This window comes from Oncorhynchus nerka, linkage group LG5 (genome assembly GCF_034236695.1).
Source record: "Oncorhynchus nerka isolate Pitt River linkage group LG5, Oner_Uvic_2.0, whole genome shotgun sequence".
NCBI classification, from domain to species: domain Eukaryota; kingdom Metazoa; phylum Chordata; class Actinopteri; order Salmoniformes; family Salmonidae; genus Oncorhynchus; species Oncorhynchus nerka.
This window is the reverse complement of record NC_088400.1, coordinates 61,852,523-61,875,027: the sequence shown is the minus strand read 5'-3', so window position 1 is coordinate 61,875,027 and position 22,505 is coordinate 61,852,523. Positions and strand designations below refer to the sequence as shown.

General features: G+C 45.5%; 1 protein-coding gene across 1 annotated transcript in view; it reads right to left on the bottom strand.

Annotated features, from left to right (window-relative positions):
• Positions 1-18,986, bottom strand: part of LOC115129878 (pericentrin-like) — a 35,584-nt gene extending 16,598 nt beyond the window's left edge. The window contains 26 exon segments of the mRNA XM_065018831.1: positions 97-168; positions 289-453; positions 555-1,008; positions 1,214-1,364; positions 1,464-1,737; positions 3,547-3,681; positions 3,775-3,815; positions 3,919-4,030; positions 5,463-5,646; positions 5,758-5,877; positions 6,040-6,166; positions 6,280-6,379; positions 6,468-6,547; positions 6,648-6,938; positions 7,074-7,329; positions 9,068-9,208; positions 9,305-9,619; positions 9,729-10,136; positions 10,323-10,479; positions 10,481-10,822; positions 10,903-11,277; positions 11,403-12,202; positions 12,352-12,501; positions 14,699-14,893; positions 15,430-15,609; positions 18,817-18,986. Coding sequence (XP_064874903.1) covers positions 97-168; positions 289-453; positions 555-1,008; positions 1,214-1,364; positions 1,464-1,737; positions 3,547-3,681; positions 3,775-3,815; positions 3,919-4,030; positions 5,463-5,646; positions 5,758-5,877; positions 6,040-6,166; positions 6,280-6,379; positions 6,468-6,547; positions 6,648-6,938; positions 7,074-7,329; positions 9,068-9,208; positions 9,305-9,619; positions 9,729-10,136; positions 10,323-10,479; positions 10,481-10,822; positions 10,903-11,277; positions 11,403-12,202; positions 12,352-12,501; positions 14,699-14,893; positions 15,430-15,609; positions 18,817-18,864 — 5,673 coding nt within the window. The 5' untranslated portion in view covers positions 18,865-18,986.
• Between the last annotated feature and the right edge of the window lie 3,519 nt (positions 18,987-22,505).

The following is a 22,505-nucleotide window of genomic DNA, read 5'->3' as shown; positions in this document are numbered from 1 at the left end:
CTTGAGACAGACACGACCAGATCAAAACACACCTGAATGGACGGACAGATGCTCAGACTAATGGATAGACCAGGTAAGGGGTGGAGGGATGAGTACCTTTTTCCTGAGGGCCTCCAGAGCCGTGTGGTGTTCAGCTTCTAAGGCCTCTCTCTGGATTGTCAACTCATTCTGAGAGAGAGAGCAATAAAAGAGAAAACAGAATTGTCTAATGAATACACAAGACCATTCTTTTTTTACTGTGGTGAATTTGCATCTTCCCTTGACATCAAATGACCACTGTTGTCTCACCTGGTGGGTGTGGCTGAGCTCTGTTGCCATGGCGCTAAACTTCTCCATGTGAAGCTGAGCCAGCTTCTTCCTCAGCTCCTCCCTGACAGACTGCTGCTCCAACCCATCACACTCCACTTCCCGCATATGCTCCGCCTCAAGCTGTAATTTCTGATAGCGTAGAGTCTGAGATAAGGGAACATGAAGATAAAATAGATGTGAAATGTAGAATATAGATATACAAGATTTAAAACTCTGTGTGTGTGTGTGTGCGCGCATGTTCTCACCTGGATCTCCCTCAGGTACGTGGTCTCCAGTGTGTCCATATTACCCAGCATCCTCTTCTCCAGCTCCTCCCTCTCTTCCTGATGCCGGTGTTCTAACTCTGCCTCCTGTGCCTCTAGCTGAGCCTCATTGGTTTCCTGTAGGACTGCCTCCAGGCGATCGAGCTCTGCCTTGCGTTTTGATTCAAGGCTGGTTTCCAAGACAACAAGCTCCTCCTTGTGTTTTGTTGCGATCTCCATTGCCATTGCTTTGAGCTCAGCCTTGTGATTGGCCAACAAGAACTCCAGTTCTACTTTGTGATTGGTTCGTAGTGTGTCCATGTCCTTTGTGTGGTTGGTCAGTAGCGTGGTTTTCAGGAGTTCCATGGCGGCCATGTGTTCCTCCCTCAGCTCCCCCAGAGAAACCTCACCCTGCTGGGCCAGACGCTGCGCCAACTCCTCCCTCTCCTCCTGGAACCTACACACATGCAGAACAGGTCAGCCAGATTCATTTCAAGATGAAAGGACAGATAGAGTGTTAACTCTCTCTGTGAATGCATTCGTTTACTATGGGGCAAACTTTCACTAGCTCGTGAGAATCTCTGGTATTATATGAAATACACTATATTAACCTCCAGACCCCCCCCAGTCTCTTTGGGTGTTTTACCCCAGCCAGGTCTCACCTGTCCTGGGCTTGGCGCAGCCTCTGGTCTCCCTGCCCCTGAAGCAGAGCGGTCAGCTCCTTGACCTCAGCAGCCACGGTGGACTTGGCCCTGGCCAGCTCAGCTTCGTACTGGGACTCTAGTCTCTGTCTCACTGCCACCGCCTGGGGGTCTGGGGGAGAGACATGTGAGACAAAGGGGAAAGACCATACAGAAGAGACAGGAGAATAAGAGAGTTGTTGAACTACATGAAACTTTTTTATGTACTTACTCTGGTCGTTGTCTAGTGAGGCTTGTAGACTCCTGAGCGCTGCTCTCGCCTCCTCAATCCCTTTCTCCAGAGCTTTCCTTTCCGCTGCCATCCCTCTCTCCATCTCCTCTCTCAGGGCAGAGACCCGTGCCTCCCCCTCCTCCTGGAGCTCCTGTCTGAGCCTCTGCACCTCCTCCGCTCTCCTCAGGGTCATCTCCTCCATCACTCGCTCCCTCTCCTCCTTACGTTCCTCTGCTAGTTTTACACCCAGCTCCTCAGCAAAGCTCTGCTTCAGCTAAAAACAATCCAGGTCAACATAGTCATTCAGGGTCAAAACATCCAGGTCAACATAGTCATTCAGGGTCAAAACATCCAGGTCAACATATGGTCATTCTGGGTCAACATGTAGCAACACTCATTACGCTGTCACACAATAATGTTTATACAGTTGAAGTCAGAAGTTTACATAGACTTAGGTTGGAGTCATTAAAACTCGTTTTTCAACCACTCCACAAATTTCTTGTAAACAAACTATAGTTTTGGCAAATCGGGTAGGACATCTACTGTACGCATGACAAATAATTTTTCCAACAGTTGTTTACAGAAAGATGATTTCACTGTATCACAATTCCAGTGGGTCAGACATTTACATACACTAAGTTGACTGTGCCTTTAAACACCTTGGAAAAATCCAGAAAATAAGGTCATGGCTTTAGAAGTTTCTGATATGATAATTGACATAATTTGAATCAATTGGAGGTTTACCCGTGGATATATTTCAAAGCCTACCTTCAAACTCAATGCCTCTTTGCTTGAAAGCATGGGAAAATCAAAAGAAAATCAGCCAAAGACCTCAGAAAAACAATTGTAGGCCTCCACAAGTCTGGTTCATCCTAGGGAGCAATTTCCAAATGCCTGACGGTACCACGTTCATCTCTACAAACGATAGTACGCAAGTATAAACACAATGGGAACATGCAGTCAGCATACCACTCAGGAAGGAGACGCGTTCTGTCTCCTAGAGATGAACGTACTTTGGTGCGTAACATGCAAATCAATCCCAGAACAACAGCAAAGGACCTTGTGAAGATGCTGGAGGAAACAGGCACAAAAGTATCTATATCCACAGTAAAACAAGTTCTATATCGACATAACCTGAAAGGCCGCTCAGCAAGGAAGAAGCCACTCAGCAAGGAAGAAGCCACTGCTCCAAAACCGCCATAAAAAGCCAGACTACGGTTTGCAACTGCACATGGGGACAAAGATGCTACTTTTTGGAGAAATGTCCTCTGGTCTGATGAAACAAATATATAACTGTTTGGCCATAATGACCATTGTTATGTTTGAAGGAAAAAGGGGGAGGCTTGCAAGCTGAAGAACACCATCCCAACCGTGAAGCACGGGGGTGGCAGCATCATGTTGTGGGGGTGCTTTGCTGCAGGAGGGACTGGTGCACTTCACAAAATAGATGGCATCATGAGACAGGAAAATTATGTGGATATATTGAAGCAACATGGTCGTAAATGGGTCTTCCAAATGGACAATGACCCCAAGCATACTTCCAAAGTTGTGGCAAAATGGCTTAAGGACAACAAAGTCAAGGTATTGGAGTGGCCATCACAAAGCCCTGACCTCAATCCTGTAGAAAATGTATGGGCAGAACTGAAAAAGCATGTGCGAGCAAGGAGGCCTACAAGCCTGACTCAGTTACACCAGCTCTGTCAGGAGGAATGGGCCAAAATTCACCCAACTTATTGTGATAAGCTTGTGGAAGGCTACCTGAAACGTTTGACCCAAGTTAAACAATTTAAAGGCAATGCTACCAAATACTAATTGAGTGTATGTAAACTTCTGACCCACTGGGAATGCGATGAAAGAAATAAAAGCTGATAGAATTATAGTAGAGAGAATGATTTCTGACTGATTTCACATTCTTAAAATAAAGTGGTGATCATAACTGACCTAAGACAGGCAATTTTCTGCTAGGATTAAATGTCAGGAATTGTGAAAAACTGAATTTAAATGTATTTGGCTAAGGTGTATGTAAACTTCCGACTTCAACTGTATGTACTTGCTGTCAGTGTGTGTGTGTGTGTGTGTGTACCTTCATAGTGCGTGCGCATAGCTCCATGTTGTGTGTGTCTGCCACGGCAGCCAATTGTGTCTCCATGTTCTGGATCATGGTCGTTCTGGTCTGCAGCTCCTCAGAGTGACACCACATCCTATGCTCCACCTCCACCTATTCACATCACATTAGCAAACCTACTCCCACTGGAAACTTAACAGAACTTCGATTCACAGAATCTAATTAATTCACTATCATCATTCATACCTCCACCTGTATGGCAGCCTCCAGACGCACCCTCGTCAGCTCTGTGTGGAAGAGATTAGAGGAAAAGGATAAATTGAGGGAAAGAGAAAACCTTTTTATATGTTGAAGAATATTCCAATTGCGCGTGTGTGTGTGTCTGTATACCTCTGACATGGCTGTCTGACAGTTTAGCGCGGAGTTGTTCCATCTCGAGGGCGTGGCAAGTCTTCAGCTCCTGCAGGTCGCCATAGTAACGATCAGTCAGGTCCAAACGCACCTAGAGAGAAAAGGAAAGAGTGAGGGGAAAGACTAGGCCTGATCATAGGTGAGACTGCTCCTGTGTGTGTGTGTGTGTGTGTGTGTGTGTGTGTGTTTGTGCGTGCGCTCGCTCTGTGTTTACGCTCGTAAAATGTGGCCCCGGACATTTGACCGGCAGCATTTTAATTTACCGGACATTTATTACATTTGCCGGACCAATATGCATTGGGTGCGTAACCTGATTAGGGCGTCCCACCCTCAGTGCTCTGAATTCCAGAAGTCCCATTTTGCATCAGAGTCTATGGCTTGTGTCCTTATCGAATTCCGATGCGCAATTTGAAGATGTTAGAATCACTGTCCACATGTATTTTTCTTCAGCCAACGAGAGGAGTAAACGAACAGCAAAATCACAAGCCTACGTCAATTTACTATTTCACATAGAAGAAAAGTTTGTTCTGTGAGAGAAAGAAATAGCCAACCCCAAACAGACTCTGGGACAGTTGTGGGTTGATAAATCCCAAATTCATACAACCAGTAGGCCTAGGATACACCCCAAAAAAACATTCAAAAGAAACGAGGCTCATGCGACAGATCAGAACATTTAGCTTAAAATGTTGATCAACTATTATTTCTTTACATTCTAAGCGCAGCAATGCGCGCGAGGCAGTAGGCTACGTGTGAATGTTCATTCCATAATGCAGTTAGCGGAAAACACTTGTCAAAAGGGCACCGCACATGCCAGCGATTTCAAGAGATGAAAATATCTGTTAGAAACGTAGAACGAGGGGAGATCTAAAGATGCAACAACTAGCATGAGTTGCTAATATGACTAGGATTGTGCCTTTGGCTACTGGACAATGAAAGTTGATTTGAAAACCAACATAAGAGAAATAGGCTACTGGTTTAAATGGCATATGGAAGTCTTGCCTGCACATTTGCTTGGATTTTGCTATTTTGAAGCAAGGTAAGACATGCCTAATAATATGTAGTTTCAAACAATTAAGTATGAATTTCAAAATGCATACTGCCTCCAGCACATCTCAAAGTGGTGTGTGACGCACTGAAGCCTGCCTAGTTGCCTCGGCACTTGAAATGGTGAATGGGAAGCGTGCTTCAACTACCAGGTGAGAAATAACAAGCTATTATTAAATCGTGGCCATCAAAACTGCATTAAGAACTGTTGCGCAATGATTGTGTTTATAAAAGCACGTTTCACTCCAGCAGCAATAAACGAGCGGTTTGATGATCTGTAGCAGCAGCTCTCACGCGACATCAACAGATGTTTCAATCAATGAATACTGCCATTTTGGCCAATGGGATTTATTTATTTCTCCCGGACAATTAATTGGCAAGGCCAATTTTATATATTGTCTTTTTGATATTTTTGGAGGGGGGGGGCAAAATCTGGCTATTACCGGTTAACGGTAAAACCCTGTTGTGTGTGTGTGTACCTGTAGCAGCTCCTCTCTGTAGGGCAGGGCCAGAGAGGACCGTAGGTTAGGTAGTTCCTTAGTGTGTCTCTCCTCCAACTGGACACGCAGCTGGTCAAACGCCTCCTGGTGTTTCTCCAGTTTCAGTGTGATCTCAGCCAGAACATCGTTCCTCTCCTCCTCCCCTCTCCCTTCAGACAGGAAACTACACACACAACAGCGGTCAGTAAGATGGCCCACCACTGGCCCAGGCTTATAGATTGTGTGCAATTGGCGGCTGGTGGGCAGATTAGCCGATCAAGGCCTACTAGCATACCTAGCATCCTGGGTCTTGAGTACAGAGTCCTCCAAGGCTCCCTCCACCAGTCTCAACTGCAGCAGGGCTATCTCCTCCCGGTAGCTCTCCTCTGCTACTCGCAGACGCTGCTCAAAGTACCTGACCGGATATACATGAATGGGCTGTAAGTGTGTGTTCACATGCATGGGTTTACATTGGTGTGTGTTCACTTGTATACCTTGTGCATGTACCTACCTGTATAGGTGTGTGTAGGAGAGCACATTCAGCTGCATAGGTGTGTGTGTGTGTGTGTGTGTGTACCTCCTCAGGTTCTCCAGCTCGACCTCGTTCTGCTCATTGATCTCCCGCCTCTGCACGTTAAACTCCACCTGCAGACGCTCGATGTCATCCACCCGCGACGAACGAGCTAGTAGCTGCTCCTTCAACTCTGGAGAGCGAGGCGAAGGAAAATGAGAAGGTATCTGAAATTCTGATGGCTGACCAATCAAACCAATTATGTTCTAGCATAGGTCCAGAGTGTGTGTGTGTGTATATACTCACGTCCCAGTTCCTGGCGGTTGGTCCTCATGTTGTCTAGCTGAGCAACCTCCTGGTCACAAGTCTGTCTCAGAGTCACTTGCTCCCCATGCAGACGACACACCTAAAGGGGGGGGAGACAGAGCGAGACATTTAGGAAAGGCACCATCCAAAGCATAAAGCAAATCTCAGAAACAGAAGTGTGTGTTCACCTCCTGCTGTAGCTGCAGTGTTTGCTCCTCTCTCTCCTGCAGCACCACTTGATGTCTGGACACCAGATCCTCCACTGCACCTGGAGAGTAGCAGTAACACATTCATAACATCCCTACCACGTGTTTACAACATGCTTACAACATATGGACAAAATCAATAACACTTATTAGTCGACTCACGGGCAGCAGCGTCCCTGTCGGTCCAGGCCTGGCTCAGCTCCCCCTCCAGCTTCTGGAGCTCCTCCAGGCTAGCCCGGGCCTCGGACAGATCTGCCCCAGTCTGGGTGAAGGCTGCCTGGGTAGAGGAGAGTGATACCCGAGCCTCTGACAGCTGAGTCTGGAGCTCTGACTGGGCCTTCTCGGACTCCTGCTGCCACCGGGATCTCAAGGCCACTATTTCTGCAGCCTGCCGCTCCTCCATGGACGCTCTCTCCTGGGAGAGACGACTCTCACACTCCTGCCTCAGAGCATCTACACACACAACGACAAAAATGGTCACCAATGACAGTTTACTCGATCAGGTCAGATGAAGGTCCATTTGTTAAACAGAGCTATGCATTGGAGCATCTGCGTGAGAAGGCCCTATTCTACCACCATCATCCTCACCCATGTTCCTGTGAAACTCCTGCTGCTCTCGCTGGATCCTCTCCTCACTCTCAGCTCTCAGCCTCTCCACCTCAAACTGCTGTCTGGCCTGCAGCACGGCCCTCTCCTGGGCCCACTTCTCCCTGAGGGAAGCCTGGAGCTCGCTTAGAGAGGCCTCCCGCTCCCGCTGCAGGTTGGTCTGGGAGAGCTCTAGCTGGGTCGTTTGGTGGTTGGTCAGACTCAGACGCAGCGCCTCCAGCTCCAGAGCCTGTTGGCCCTATAGCGCGATAGATAAGGGAGAGAGGTAGGTAGGGGGTAGGGTTTCCATTAGGAAAATGTGAAGCCGGACATTTGAAGGAAGCATTTTAATTTAATGGAAACATGAGAAATGTACTTGACCCATTCGTATCGAGTGCGCAACGTAATTAAGGCGTACACCCACAGTGATCAGAATGACAGAAAACACATTTAGATTATGGTTATTCATTTTAAAGATCGCTCTGCCATTTCCTGGTTGTTAAAATTCAAATATTTAGCTTAATTTCAGTTTATGTAACAAAGCAAGTAAAGTGTACAGCATCATTGTACCATCTAAACCACTGTGAAATATCTTAATGGGAAGCATAGAAATACCACACATAAAACAGCTCTACCACTTCTTAGACTTGCTTTCAATGACAATGACAGATCTCTAACACATATTTCTATGAGAATTTGGTCGGGTCTCCCAAAAAGTGACATATTGCAGCTTTAACAGAACACGCAACTTGAGGATGCAACGACACGCATCCTTACCAAAAACCGATGAGCACTTTGGAGATGATAGATGACCTGCCACAATTACTTTTCCTCAGCCAACAAGACGAGTAACGAACGGCAAAATCACTAGCGTATGTCAATCTTGACCATAATAGTTACGATAATCTATTGGTCAGCTAGTCGTTCTGTGGGAGAAAGAGATAAACTATTCCAAACAGACTCTGGGACAGTTGTGGGATGATAGATCCTAAATTCATACAACCAGTAAGCTAAGAGACATAAAAATGAAAATGTTAAAAAGGCAATGAGGCCAATGCAACAGATCTGAACATTTAGCGTAACATTTGAATAAACTATTATTTATTCAGATGATTAGTGCAGCAACACACCAAAGCTACGCATGTTCGTTCCATAATGCAATTAGCAGGAGAACACAGTTGTCAAAAGCACACCGCAAATGCAAACAGTTGCATGTGACAGATGAAAAAAAATCTGTTCAAAATGTAGAAAGAGGGGAGATCTAAAGATGCAGGAGCTAGCGTGAATTGGTAATATGACTAGGATTGTGCCTTTGGCTACTGGACAATGAAATAAAGTTGATTTGAGAAGCAATAGAACATGTAAAAAGAGAAAGGCTTCTGGTTTCAATGGCATATGGAAGTCTTCGTAAAATAATGGCCTCCACATTTCTATGGTCGGATTCTACTTTGAAGCAATGCAAGACATGCCTCATAATATGAAGTAAAACTTTCAGGTTTCAAACTATTAACAATATTTTCTCCAAATGCAAACTGCCTCCAGCTCATTGTAAAGTGGAGTGTGACAGATTGAAGCCTGCCTACTATTGTACTTGAATGGCGAATGGGAAGCGAGCTACAATGACCAATTGAGGAATAAAAATACTAAGTCTTTAAATCGTGGCCATCAAAACATTTAACACGAGATGATTGGGCTTATAAAAGCATGTTTCACTCCAGCAGGAAGGAATGAGCTGTTTGAGGACCTGTAGCAGCAGCTCTCGCCGCTGACAGATTTTCCGCTCATATTAGGTTCTGTATCTGTATGCTGTGCGTGTGATAAACATAACGACCAACGAAAATACACACGCTAATTGAATTTCACTAAATAGTCTGGTATTTCCATCAATGAATTATTTAATATTTTTTGGGACAACTGGCCGGCTATTATCGGCTAACGGAAAACCTGGTAGGGGTGGTTGTGTGTGTGTGTGTGCTTGTGTCTAGTTGTGTGTGTACCTGTATCTGCAGTAGTTCTGCTTGGTGGGCTGTCTCCATGCTCTCCCTCTGGTCCCCTGATAGCTCTGCCTTCAAACGGCTAAGCTCCTCCCTCTGCTGTGACATCTCCAACATTATCCTCTGGTGTTCTCTCTCGTTCACCTGGAGACAGAAAACAAGAGATAGAGGGTGGATGACTAGCAGAACACAGGTATGTGAATAGGTTGTTGTAGTGTGTGTGTGTGTGTGTGTGTGTACCTGTTTGATAAGGCTGATCTGTCTCTTCTGCTCATCCTCCAGACGGTGTCTCTGCTCACACAGCTCTCTCTCCAGACGGCCGCTCAGCTCAGACACCTCCTCCTGGTGTTTCTCCTGCAGCTCCTGCACGTCCTCACTGTGAGATCTTCTCAGTCTCTCGGTGGCCTCCTCCACAGACCGCATCTGCTGCTCCAGGAGCGCTTTCACCTCCTGCTCCCTCTCCCTCCGCTGCTCCTCCAGCAGGCGTCTCACCCCCTGCACCTCCTCGTCCTTCTCCTGCCTCTCCTCCTCCCACTTCTCCCTCTCCTCCGCCACCTGAAAAATAGAATTCATGTCTGTTCAGTACTTCCTGAACAGGTCCATATACATATCATAGTCTAATCATCATCCTCCTCATCATCATCACAACCACCCTCCTCCTCACCTCTTCCTCCTTGTCTCGGAGCTGTCTCTGGAACTCCTCCAGCTCCTCCGCCATCACCTTCTCCATCCTCTGCGTGGTTCTGTCCATCTCCTCCTCTCTCCTTCTACCCTCCCTCACTCCCTGGGCCTGCAGCTCCTCCAGGTTCCACAGGTTCTGTCTCAGACACAGCAACTCAGACTCTACCTCCGTTTTCTCCCTCTCCGTCTGCTCTATCCTCCTCTCCCTCTCCTCCGCTTCCTGCCTCGCTGTCTCCGCCTCCTGCCTCGCTGTCTCCGCCTCCTTCTGGACTCTGTCCATCTCTTTCTGAGCGGTGTCGAGCTCCAGGGTTTTCTGACTGAGGAGAGCGGTGGTGGTTTTGTGCCTGGTTTTAGTTTCTTCCAGCAGGGCTAGAAGCTGGTCACGATGGGTCTGGAGAGGAGAGGCGGGGTTATTAGCTTGGACCCAATTAGAACCAAACAAATCCATTAGAGGGAGAGAAGAACACCAGGATTAGCTAGTGGAAGATGAGGAGAAACAAGAGTGAGAGGGAGGACGAGAGGAAAAAGTGAAAAGAGGGAGAAGTAGTGAGGGAGTAGGAAGAAAGCTCCTAGCTACCTGTAGTGACTGTAGCCGTATTCCAAACAGCGCATGAACTTCAGAGGAGACAGAGTCTCCTGCCCATTTCACCTCCTGCAGAGAAGAGACCAGCTGCTCCTGCTGCTTCAACCTGGAGAGGACACTCTTCTTCTTCTCCTCCTCCTCCTCCTCCCTCCTCCTCCTCTTTCTCCTCGTTGCTTCCTTTCTCCAACCGGACAGAGGAGAGCAGCTCCTCCTGCTGTTTTAGACGAGCGAGGAGGAGAGATTTCTCCACTTTTAGCTGTTCCATCACTCGTTCCTGGCTGAGGAGGAGGGTACCTCCCTCCTCTAGGAGAGGAGAGGAGTTGAGTCTCTCCATCTCTTTCTCTCTCTCCTCCATTAAGGTGCAGAGTCTGTTCTTCAGATTGTCCTCCTCGTGTGTTTTCAGGCTGATCTCCTCCTCAGCTCGCCTCCTCTTCTCTCGCTCCTCCTCAAGCTCCCAGTGCACCTCCTGCAGCTCCTCAGAGACCTGGGCCCACCTACACACACACACACACACCATGAACAAGTTCTCCAACACAAAGGTATGGTAGACAAGTACACACTATAACACACTCACCTGGCCCTGGCCTCCTCCAGCTCCTCAGCGCTCCTCCTCAACTCCTCCATCACCACCTCCTTCTCCCTCTCCCTCAGAGCCACCTCCTCCCTGAGGTCTCCACACTGCTGGATGAGCAGCTCCTTGCCCAGGTCTGAGACCTCCTGACTCTCCGACGTCTCACTGAGCCTCTCAGAGGTCTCGCTGGTGTCTCGTGAGACAGAGAGGGGGTCGTTCTGCCACTGGGAGGCGAAAGAGGGCAAGGTTTCGTTCTCAGGGTCAGGGTGGTGGGACTGTGCAGTGGATTGTGGGACAGAAAAGTGAGTCTGTTCTTCCTGCGAAAAGGACAGCTGGGATTGGTCACCACCGCTGATGATGTCACTGTCCAGCTCAAACCTGTGGTGGGATGTAGGGAGAGAGGGATGAGAGGACTGAAAGGAGAGAGATTAGGAGAGGTGATTCGTATGGGGGAAAAATCCACCATACGGGCAAAATCACACATACAGTAATTTCCCTCTGACCTGTAGTTGCCAGAGTTGTCCAGCAGGCTGTTTCCTTCCAGAAAGCTGCACTCCTCCAGAGTTTCATTGGCCCAGGACAAGTGTGTGTGTGAGGGGAGGGCCGAGGGGAGGTAGCGCTCCAACAGCGGGGTGCCATCAGTGGGGAGGGACAGGTCTAGAAGGCACTCCTCTCTCTCCCCCTCACTCTCTCCATCCTCCTCCTCCACACTGGCCTTTGCCTGGTTCAGTTTGTCAGTTTTAGAAGCCTTGAATCCCAACTCCTCCCTCGTTCTCCCTCTCTCCCCCAACACCTGTCGGACTCTCTGCACCTCCTCTCCAAGTCTCCTCTTCTCCTCTTCCTGTCTTTCCCTGATCTCTCGCTCATCCTCCCTCTCGTTCCTTCTCTCCCTCTCCTCCTCCAGTCTCCTCCTTAGCTCCTGCAATTCCCTATTCAACACCTCCTTCTCCTTGTACTGGTGGATCTCTCTCCTCTCCTCCTCCCTCCCTGTCCTCTCCTCTTCTAGTTGGGAAAGCATGAGCTGGTTTTTCTCCCTCTCCTCTAGCAGCTCTCTCCACAATGTGTGTATCAGTACATCCATCTCAGGATCAATACATTGTGCTGGGCTCTCACACCCAGCTCCAGTCTGTTCATGTCCCATTCGGAGTGTGCGTATTTGGTTCCCTGGTTCTGTTACTGGGACCTCCAGGTGGTTGGGGAGTGAGGGAAGGTCGTGGGAGCTGTGGCCAGGCCGGGAGGCCTGCCGCTGGGCTAGGGAGAGCTCTGAGCCCCACTGGGTCCTGGAGGGAAAGAACTGAGAGGTCTGGAAAAGACAACAGGGACATCGAAGAGCTTACATTCACTATTTCATTAATAGCAGTAAAATAAAATAAAACATTTTAATTTTGTCAATCACAATCATGTGTACTGTACTTGTTTAACATTTTTTGAAGTGTGTGTGTGAGTGTGAACCTGCTGTAGCTGCATCTTCAGAGCCTGTATCTGTCCAGTGAGGGAGAAGGCCTCCTGCTGTTCCTGGTCTCTGCTCTCCAGCGCCTCCTGCAGGTTACAGCTCAGTCTGCTAATGATCTCATTACGCTTCTCTACTGCGGCCTGTAACTGCTGCAGAGAGAGAGACTATAGAGTCAGACACGGACACGCACACAGACGTAAAACACCTTTATTACATTTTATTCTGTTCACTTTGGATTAAAAGTGTCTGCTAAATGCCACATATATGATTGCAAGGGGAATGCAAAATATAACAGAGTGAGAGGAACAGGCAGAGATGGAGAGAGAGGGAGGGGGAGAGCGAGCGAGCGAGGGGGGAGAGCAGAGAGAGAAATTGGGAGAAATGGGGAGGGAGGAAGTTAGGGAGGGAGCAGAGAGAAGCATGGATGAGAAAGATGTACCTTCAGAAAGTATTCACTAGACTTTGTTATTGCTTTACAGCCTGAATTTAAAATGGATTATATTGAAATTTGTCATCACTGGCCTACACACAATACCCCATAATGTCAAAGTGGAATTATGTTTATCTACATTTTTACAAATGAAAAGCTGAAATGTCTGAAGTCAATAAGTATTCAAACACTTATGGCAAGCCTAAACTAGTTCAGGAGTAAAGATTTACTTAACCCACATAATAAGTTGCATTGACTCACTGTGTGCAATGTGTTTAACATGCTTTTTGAATGACTACCTCATCTCTTTGCCCCACACATACATTTTTTCTCCCTCAGATGAGTAGTGAATTACAAGCACAGATTCAACCACAATGACCAAGAAGGTTTTCCAATGCCTCACAAAGAAGGGCACCTATTGGTACAGAGTTTAATGGCTGTGATAGGAGAAAATGTAGGATTGTAGATTTAGTTACTTCACAATACTAATCTAATTGACAGAGTGAAAGGAACACAAAAATATTCCAAAACATGCATCCTGTTTGCAACAAGGCACTAAAGTAACACAGCAAAAAATGTGGCAAAGGAATTAAATTCTTGTCCTGAACACAAAAGTATTATTTTTGGGGCAAATCCAATACAACAGATTACTGAGTACCACTCCATATTTTCAAACATAGTGGTGGCTGCATCATGTTTTGGGTATGTAACCATTAAGGACTGGAGAGTTTTTCCAGGATAAAAATAAATAAATAAATGGAATGGAGCTAAGCACAGGCAAAATCCTAGAGGAAAACCTGGTTCAGTCTGCTTTCCACCAGACACCAGGATATGAATTCACCTTTCAGCAGGACAATAACCTAAAACAAGGCCAAATCTACACTGGAGTTGCTTGCTTGAAAATCTATGGAAAGACTTAAATGGTTTTCTAGCAACCAATTTGACAGAGCTTGAAGAATTTTGAAAATAATAATAGGCAAATATTGTACAATCCAGGTATGTAAAGCTCTTAGAGACTTACGTATTGACTCAGGAGTGTGAATACTTATGTAAATGAGATATTACATTTTCAACAACTTTGCTGACACTTATAAAAACATTTTCTCACTTAGTCATTATGGGGTATCGTGTTTAGATTGGTGAGAACAATTATCTATTTAATCCATTTTGAATTCAGGCTGTAACAAAATGTGGAATAACTCAAGGGGTTTGAATACTTTCTGAAGGCACTCTCTAATTATTCAGAAGCAGCCCCGGGTTCTTATGGGTAAAAAAGCATGAGAACAAATGAATCCAAACGAGAAAATACCCAACCCAGTTAGGAGTGATGTGTGTGGTGTGTATGTGTGTGTTTGTGGGTGGTGTGTGTCAAACAAGTGCATCTAACCATAAAGTTATGAATATAACTACTGTTCCCTGAAGGAGGGAAACGAGGTACAACACACAAGTGAAGTGTGTGTGTGTGTGTGTGTAACTTTTGTTGCAGGGCATGCATACGAACACACATCTAACCCATTTCTCCTGGTACATATTTAAAAACGTTTGTCATTTCTCCAGCAATAATGAAAATAGAATTCAAGCCGTTTCTCCCCCATCCATCCCCAACAATAGGAAAAGCTTGACATATTTCCTAATTCATATACAAAGACTGAATGTTTATTGTCTGAAAGACGTGGTATATCAGACCGTATACCATGTGTACAACATCTTAAAAACGTTTTACTCGTCTAATTACGTTGGTAACCAGTTTGTAATTGCAATAGGGCACCTTGGGGGTTTGTGGAATATGGCCAATATACCATGGCTAAGGGCTGTATCCAAGCACTGTATCCTTAGCCGTGGTTTATTGGCCATATAACACACCTCCTCTGGCCTTATTGCTTAAATAAACCGTCTGTGTCGGTACAGTTCAGTACCTTGAGCTGATCTTTTCCAGTGCGAACCACTAGGACCTCCTCTCCCACAACCGCTATCTCCTCAGGATGCCCACTGACCGCCTGCCTCCCCCGGACACTGCTTCCCTCCTGGGGATGGTGTTGCTCCAAGTGCCCCTGGCTCCACTGGACCTCTGGAAGATGGCTCTGATCTGTCTCCCCAAAACATTGTGGTTCCTTAAGGGTTCAAAAAAAGTTTTGGGTAAGTAAACCTAGTCATATTGCACATATTCATAGACTAATTGCTTGGTTATCTAGAAAACCAGACAAGCTTGATCATTTGGGTGAACTATACCTTCAAAGCAGCGTGACTATCTAATCTTAGCCATTGAGAGCTATAGGGTGATGGTGCAGGCTTTTGTTCTAGCATTGCACAAACACAACTCATTGAACACACTTGCTTTATTACTTCCATGAAATTAGGTGGACTTCCCCTTTAAAGCCTGTACATAGAGTACACAGTAATCCCATTCATGTTGCTATGACAACCAGCTGCCACAAGCATCTTTGTGTTTAGTAACCCATTTCTTTCCACAGTGACACTAATGACATGTTCTGACCCATGGAGAGATACATGCTCATAGAGTTGGGATTGGCATACAATCAAATCTGACAAAGACCTGATGATCGAAATGCTGCATTAAACTATAGAGTCAGCCTATGCAACAGTGTGGATATTTACATTCCCTTCATTCATTCAGCCAGAGGCTCACCTCATTGTTACACATGCAGTCCTGCTGTGTGGCGTTGCCGTCTGTCCGGAGGTCCATCCCTAGGGGGCGACCTTGCGCTGGGCCGTCATTCTGCGTTGGAGACGGGCCCTTCCTCTTCTGCGTCTTTTTCTGCGCGACTTGACCGTCGCCTTTCGCCCTTTTCTGTCGGAAGCTAGCAAGCTACGCAGGAAGGACAGGGAGAGGTAGAGGGACACGTAGGTCAGGAGGGCTGAACACCACCACACTATCAGCATGTTAGGGGTTAGAAGTCAGAGTTCACCAAAGTCCATCAAAGTTCAAATCCATCATTCCGATCAAGGAATAAAAGGCCAAAGTTCCAATCAATCATCCCAGTGATTAAAGAAGTCAGAAAAGGCTATAGGTTTAAGGGGTGAAGGTTTTCATCCGCCCAATGAGCAAGAACAAGAGTCTGATTCAGATCATCTTCCCAGCACTCAGGTAACATCCCTGATTGAACCAGCAGAGAATGAAAGCCCCAGCACATTGCCAGTCCAAAGCAGTCAACCAGCCACAGTCTCCACTTAGTCCTAACATTCGTCCTCCCAGCATCTCTCCCAAAACCACTATCACTGGTTCCCAACAAAGCGATCGGAAAAACCTCCTGACATTTTGAAGGCCAAGTGCACTGATTCAGTCCGTGTAATTGTGCATCTTTCAACATCCCTGTCTCTCTCTCTCACTCCCTCCCTCTCTCTCGCTCCTATAAGCAGCTTAAAAATCAGATTACAGTGGTTCAGAGACCCTCCTATAACACTCCACCTCTGATGCTCCCTCTCCCCCACGCAGCCTTTCTCTCCCTTTCAAACCGTCAAACTAATCTATCAATCCCACACAGATAAGACAACACACACGGCAGACAAGCACACTAGTCTCAATATGACACTTCAACCTCCCGCCGAGGGTTGGGATGGCAGTGTAATGCAGAGAACGCAGGAGGAGCTTTGTCCCGAGCCCAAAGTGTGTGTCAAGGTGGTAGCACGTGTTTTGTTCCAACCCAAGCCATGTCCAGCCCCAGAACTCATGTTGCATTGAGCAGTGCTACTGACCCATAAGAGAGTGTGTGTGTGTGTGTCAATGCCTGATCTCTACATGTGGGCTGTTCTACTCGATTGAAGTCTGCCCAGCTTTCAGCAGATACTGTACAGATACACCCACTCTACACCCACTCACCATCCTCAGCCTCCTGTGTCTGACTGTGATAAAGTGAGACTTAGCTGTAGTCGAAGACGCTGCTCTACACATGAACACTATCAGACAGGCAGCTCTGTGTGTGTACGTATGTAGGTTGCGTGTTCAAACTGAAGACTGGAGCTTCGTATGCCTCAAATCAAAAGACAACTGATGCAGACGTGGCATGTCACCATAGCAACAGCTGCCATAAGTGGCTCACTGACGATTTCACAATTAAGTACAGCATGAAAAAGCCTACTGTAGCCTGTCATGCCCATTTGTTTTCAACTTTTCTAATACTGTTGCTATATTTGAGGGCATACTAGTTCCCTCAGAAGTGTCATGTGAGGGTTGGGACGTTAACTGCAAGAGAAGGCCTACTGGGATCCAATGTGTTCTGTTATCTGAAACTGCACCCTTTTTTCTATACTATTTCAGACCAGTGTTTCCCAACCGTGGTCCTTGAGTACCCCTAACAGTACACAGTTTCATTGTAGCCCTGGACAAACGCACCTCATTCATCTCATTGAGGGCTTCATGATTAGTTGTCAAGTTAAACCAGGCATGCTTGTCCAGGGTTACAATAAAAACGTGTACTGTTGGGGTTACTGGAGGACCAGAGGCCAGGTTTAGTGTCATGGCGCCATCTGATGGTGTGTGTTCACATTGACACACCTGCTATGATATCAGAGAGCCCTCCACTAAGTCAACCATTAGGGGGGGAACACAACAACAACTGAAGACTGATTGTGGATTAGTGTCTAGGGGGACAACTTCAATCATGTGGAAATAAATGAACAGAAGTCTCTGTGTGGTGCATTTCTATCAGTCCCATCCACAAAAACAGAACCCCAAAAACAGACAGAGGCAAGACAGTGATGAGTTAACAACATCCCAAAACAGATCAATAGATCCCATAGATAGACCAGGGGTGGTCAAACCCCCACATGCAGAGCTGGAGCTACCACAGACTTTGTTCTGCTAATCAGCTGCTCACCAGGACCTTGATAAGCTGAATCAGGTGTGTTGGAGCACGGCTGGTGCAAAATGCCTGAATAATACTTGGTATCTCTCCTGGAGGAAGGTTGGCCACCCCTGTTCTAGATCAATAGACAGAATCACCACAACCCAAGAGCCATGCCACCCCTCACTTCACTTCACTTCACTTCACCAACTGACTGTGCTGCATGTTGGTGGATTTCTGTCATAATAACAATGGTTTATCAATTAAGGTACTGTGAACAAAGTCATCATACACCTGCTGCGTGAGCATCACCCAGGTTTGAGGTGTCCCAAAAATAGGTAGATCACACATCCTTTCAAGACTCATGCAAATCTAAATTAACAACAACTGTTGGGAGAAAGCCACCCTAAGCAAAGGTCATACCCGAAGCGATATAGACACCGTGGTGGGGAATGGCAGGGTTGATGCTCAGGTGACAGGTCAAGACCTTTTCTCTAAAGTCTGCGCGGATTATAGGGTCGTTATTTTACATTGACCTGCCTGGTCTTGAGATTTTAAACCTCAGTGGTAGTGTTTCACACCTCTCCATGCATTGCAAATATCGGATCACCTGCGTAGAATTGTGCATATGATGTGTATCTCAAACGTAACCACATACAGACGAACCCAATCCTGGCTGCCATCACCACCTGCATCGACTTGGCAAGCAGGGATGATACTCTCCCAGTAAGTGGCCCACACTAATTAGTAAACAGAAGGGGAATAGATTTGGGCTGGGTAGCAAACTGAATAAGATCCCGTTTCTACAACAATTAGCCAAATGCTAGCTACGTTAATAATCAGTAGTAAACTTGGTGCATTTAGTTAAGTCAAACAGTAGATGAGACAATAGGGTAGTTCAAATAGGCAGTATAACGTCAGCTGGGTTGTTGAGTCAACGGTAGAACAATACCAACATTTGTTTAAGTAAGCCACAAATTGGGTCATTATAATTCATAAATAACAAAGGGTTTAGCCAGTTACTATACTGTAGCTAGTTTAGCTACATGTAAATGCAGTTTAGCTTTGTTATCGATTCAACTAGTTGCTAAAACTTGAACTTACGCAAGGACCTTTATCAAGCAACTGCAACCTATTACTTTATTGTACGACAATGTTACTGATACGTTTAGCGAGGTTAGCTTGATGGCTAGACAGCTACTTTGATGCATTACCCATAAGTCGTTACTAACCTTTGCTCTTCCAGCATCTAGTTTCCTCTGTCGTTCATCTTCGTCCATGTCTTGGTTGAAACACAACCATTAAAGGTTAAGGACAAATGTCCTGAAATCGCTGATTATTCCACCTATCAATACCTTTCACTTTCTTGTGCCTCGGATGCAAAATCTTTGGAACAACTGTCAATATGAAATTCAATATGGCCGCCATGTCGTTTTAGCACCGCCCTTATCACGTTTCCTCCGCTAATATGGCCAATCAACACACTCGGAGCGAATTTCCCAGCCAATGGAAATCATGCTCTCTAAGTGTTTACATGCACAGTCAAAAACTCCTTCCCATATTCTACAGGTCCCTGTCTGACAAGTTGGAAACCAATCAGAGGACTAAATGGTGAAGCTAAACTTTTATTGATAAGGGAATTAGCCAATACATATAGAGAGTTACAAAAATAGTCCACCAATACAATATTTATTTTAATGTATGCGTGTTTTTGACTGGATCAATTAAGCTTTTTAAACCAACTACTCCACCTTTGCAAACGGCGCGCTAAATGCCCGGGGGAAATTAGTTAACCAGTAGCAGCATAGCTTTGGGTTACCCAAACTCAACTGTCAACTGATGTATCTTGACGACGGATTTAGTCCGCTAACTACATATTAGAGCACTTCATGGGTTCATCCGAACACGATTGCCCGGTCCGGGTCCAAAATGCAAACTTGTGCAGGTTGGGTCCGGTTGAGTTGCATTTACACAGGCAGCACAATTCAGATATCTTTTCCTCTAATCTTTTCAGTGAGATCTTTTTCAGATCTGATCTGATTGGTCAAAATACCAGTTAGGGACAGATCGAAATGTACTGGGGGGAGTGGTGGTCCAAATAGGTAGGGTTGTCAAACTAATTTTTTTGCTTTGGGGAGGGTTGTGTATTTTCTGGGGGGAGGCACATGGGAGGGTAGTGCGTTTTTTATTAAGCTTTAGCTTAATAAGCTATTATTAAGCTTTAGCTACTGCAGGCCTATGATATGACAGCAGTGCACCCCAGTGTTCCAACTGACTCTGACAGTTGAATTTGAGGGGAGGAAGACTGTTTCAGGCCTACCAGAGTTTTACTCCTGTAATCTAACAATATAATGCTTATCTTTATACAAAATATTTTGATTAAAAAATATATATATGAATTAGCCTCCTGTATGTCTATATCTGTATAGCAGACGTAGCATGCCACTGGCATTTCTCCATATATATCTCTCTGGGGTGAGGCCTAAGCTTTTCTTATTTTATATAGGCTATATATATATATATATATTTAAAAATATATCTTAAATCTTTTTTTTTTTGTTATAGGCTGTTTTTAAAGACGTAAATGTGGCTAATTTGGTCAATATCTCTCATTTGTTGATGGCGGGTCTGAATGCATATGGATGTCCGATACATTTTCTCAAATGTCTGGTAAATTAAAATCTTCCGTATCATGTCCGGTGCCAAATTTTCCTAAAAGAAAATCTGAAATGTCATATAAATACTTTTTTGTTGTTGTACTTTTACCACTTTTTCTCCCCAATTGGTAGTTACAGTCTTGTCCCATCACTGCAACTCCCCTACGAACTCGGGAGAGGCAAAGGTTGAGAGCCATGCGTCCTCTGAAACACAACCCTGCCAAGCCACACTGCTCACTTAACCTGGCCACACGAATATGTCAGAGGAAACACTGTCCAACTGGTGACTGAAGTCAGCTTGTAGGCTCTCCTCCACAAGGAGCCTCTAGAGTGTGATGGAACAAGGAAATCCCAGCCAGCCAAACCCTCCCCTAACCCGGACGACGCTGGGCCAATTGTGTGCTGCCTCATGAGTCTCCCGGTCACAGCCAGCTGTGACACAGCCTGGGATTGAACCCAGGTCTATAATGACACCTCAAGCACTGCAATGCCTTATACCGCTGCGCCACTCAGGAGGCCCTAGGCATATTGTTTTTATGACGATTTTTGAATATTGGCATGAAAATCTGTCGCCAATTGGATGGAAACCTAGCTAATGTGCTAGTCCAGTGTGACTTTGAATATGCCTGCACATCATGGTTCACCAGCAGCCCCAAACATAAAAATTAAAAAAAGCTTATTTAGCGGTCTAAGGCATTGCAGTGCTTGAGGTACCAGCCAAACAAGCTTGCAAGAATTGTACTTAAACTCCCCCCTCATACTCATCTGGAGGATGAGCATTTTTTCATGTCTGTCTCTGTAATGTGTCTGTATCTATGTAATTGCATATGTATTTATGTAAAAAGAATAGGGACAACAATATATGTTTTTTTTTTTTACTGACAAATCAAATCTATCAATTAATTCAAACTGTGCAGCAGCCAATTGATGAATGGAAAGAGACATCTGTTACAAAACACCAAAAAGTCAAGCCCTACATTCTATACTGGGTAAGCCTACAAGGTAGGGAGGAATGTATTTTCTGTTTGTCAAGATTGGTATTTATTAGGATCCCCATTAGCCACTGCAAAAGCATCAGCTACTCTTCCTGGGGTCCACATAAACATGACATAGTACAGAACATTAGTAGTCAAGGACTGAAATACATACATCTAAAACTCCACACACAGCCGACATATCGGTACATACACACAATATCTAGGACTAATACAAAGTACAGTGCAAATGAGGTGTTCTTAAATCAGCTTTTTAAAACTTGAGTTACCTGTGGTGGCAGAGAGTTCCATGTAGTCATGGCTCTATTTAATACTGTGCGTTTCCCAGCCTCGGTTCTGGACCTGGGGACTAGTCTATTTATTGTGGTGTTGAAAATGCAAACCATGACATTGAAGTGCACGAAGTCGGCATGCTTCGCTTATTGGTTGTGTGGTGCATTGGCACCGAAACCAGCCCCTCTCCCCCAGTAAATTTCGATCAGAATTGGGCTGCCTGTGTGAACACAGCCTTTGATTGTCAACTGGTCTTGGGTCTATGTAACTACAGCCGATAGACCAGCGTGAGCCCAAATGGACACAACCATGGCTCTGTATAACCTATAGTCTTCAAACTCAATGCTGGACCTCAAAGCCCGTCCCACTACTTTTTGTCATTGTTCCCCTCCAATCAGGCACTTATTTAGACCTAGGACACCAGGTGGGTGTAATTAATTAGCAGATAGAACAGAAAACCAGCAGGCTCTGGACCTCATGGGGTCAGAGTTGAATACCCCTGACCTATAGCATATTTATTTTAAGCAATTAAGGTGAATGTATCGACTTATAGAAGGCCTAGCCAACATATATTGATCTATTCGTTAACTAGAAGAGGTTGTCCTCGGGTCCATTTGGGAATGGGTCTGATTGTTTTCAGGTCTGGGCACTGGCGGACTTACCATTAAACAGAAATAATACCTCTGCTCGAGGCAGAAATAAATAATAATACAAATTGCAGTAAGGCCAAATTCGATGTTTAATCAAATACATTTTTTCATATAGATTTTTGATACCTACATGGGTCCTAAAATTCAAAAGTAAATAGCTAAATGATCATTGGTATGACCATCTTAAAACAATTCCATAGGTTAGCTTAGTAGAAACCCAGCCCGGGCCCTTAGACTCTATGGGGTTAAAAGGTCATATCTTTTTAAAGTTAAATTATATGTCTTTACTATAAATCCCTTTTTTTTATGAGGTGGGGCGGGGGCCCTCAGACTGGCCTCTGCCTGG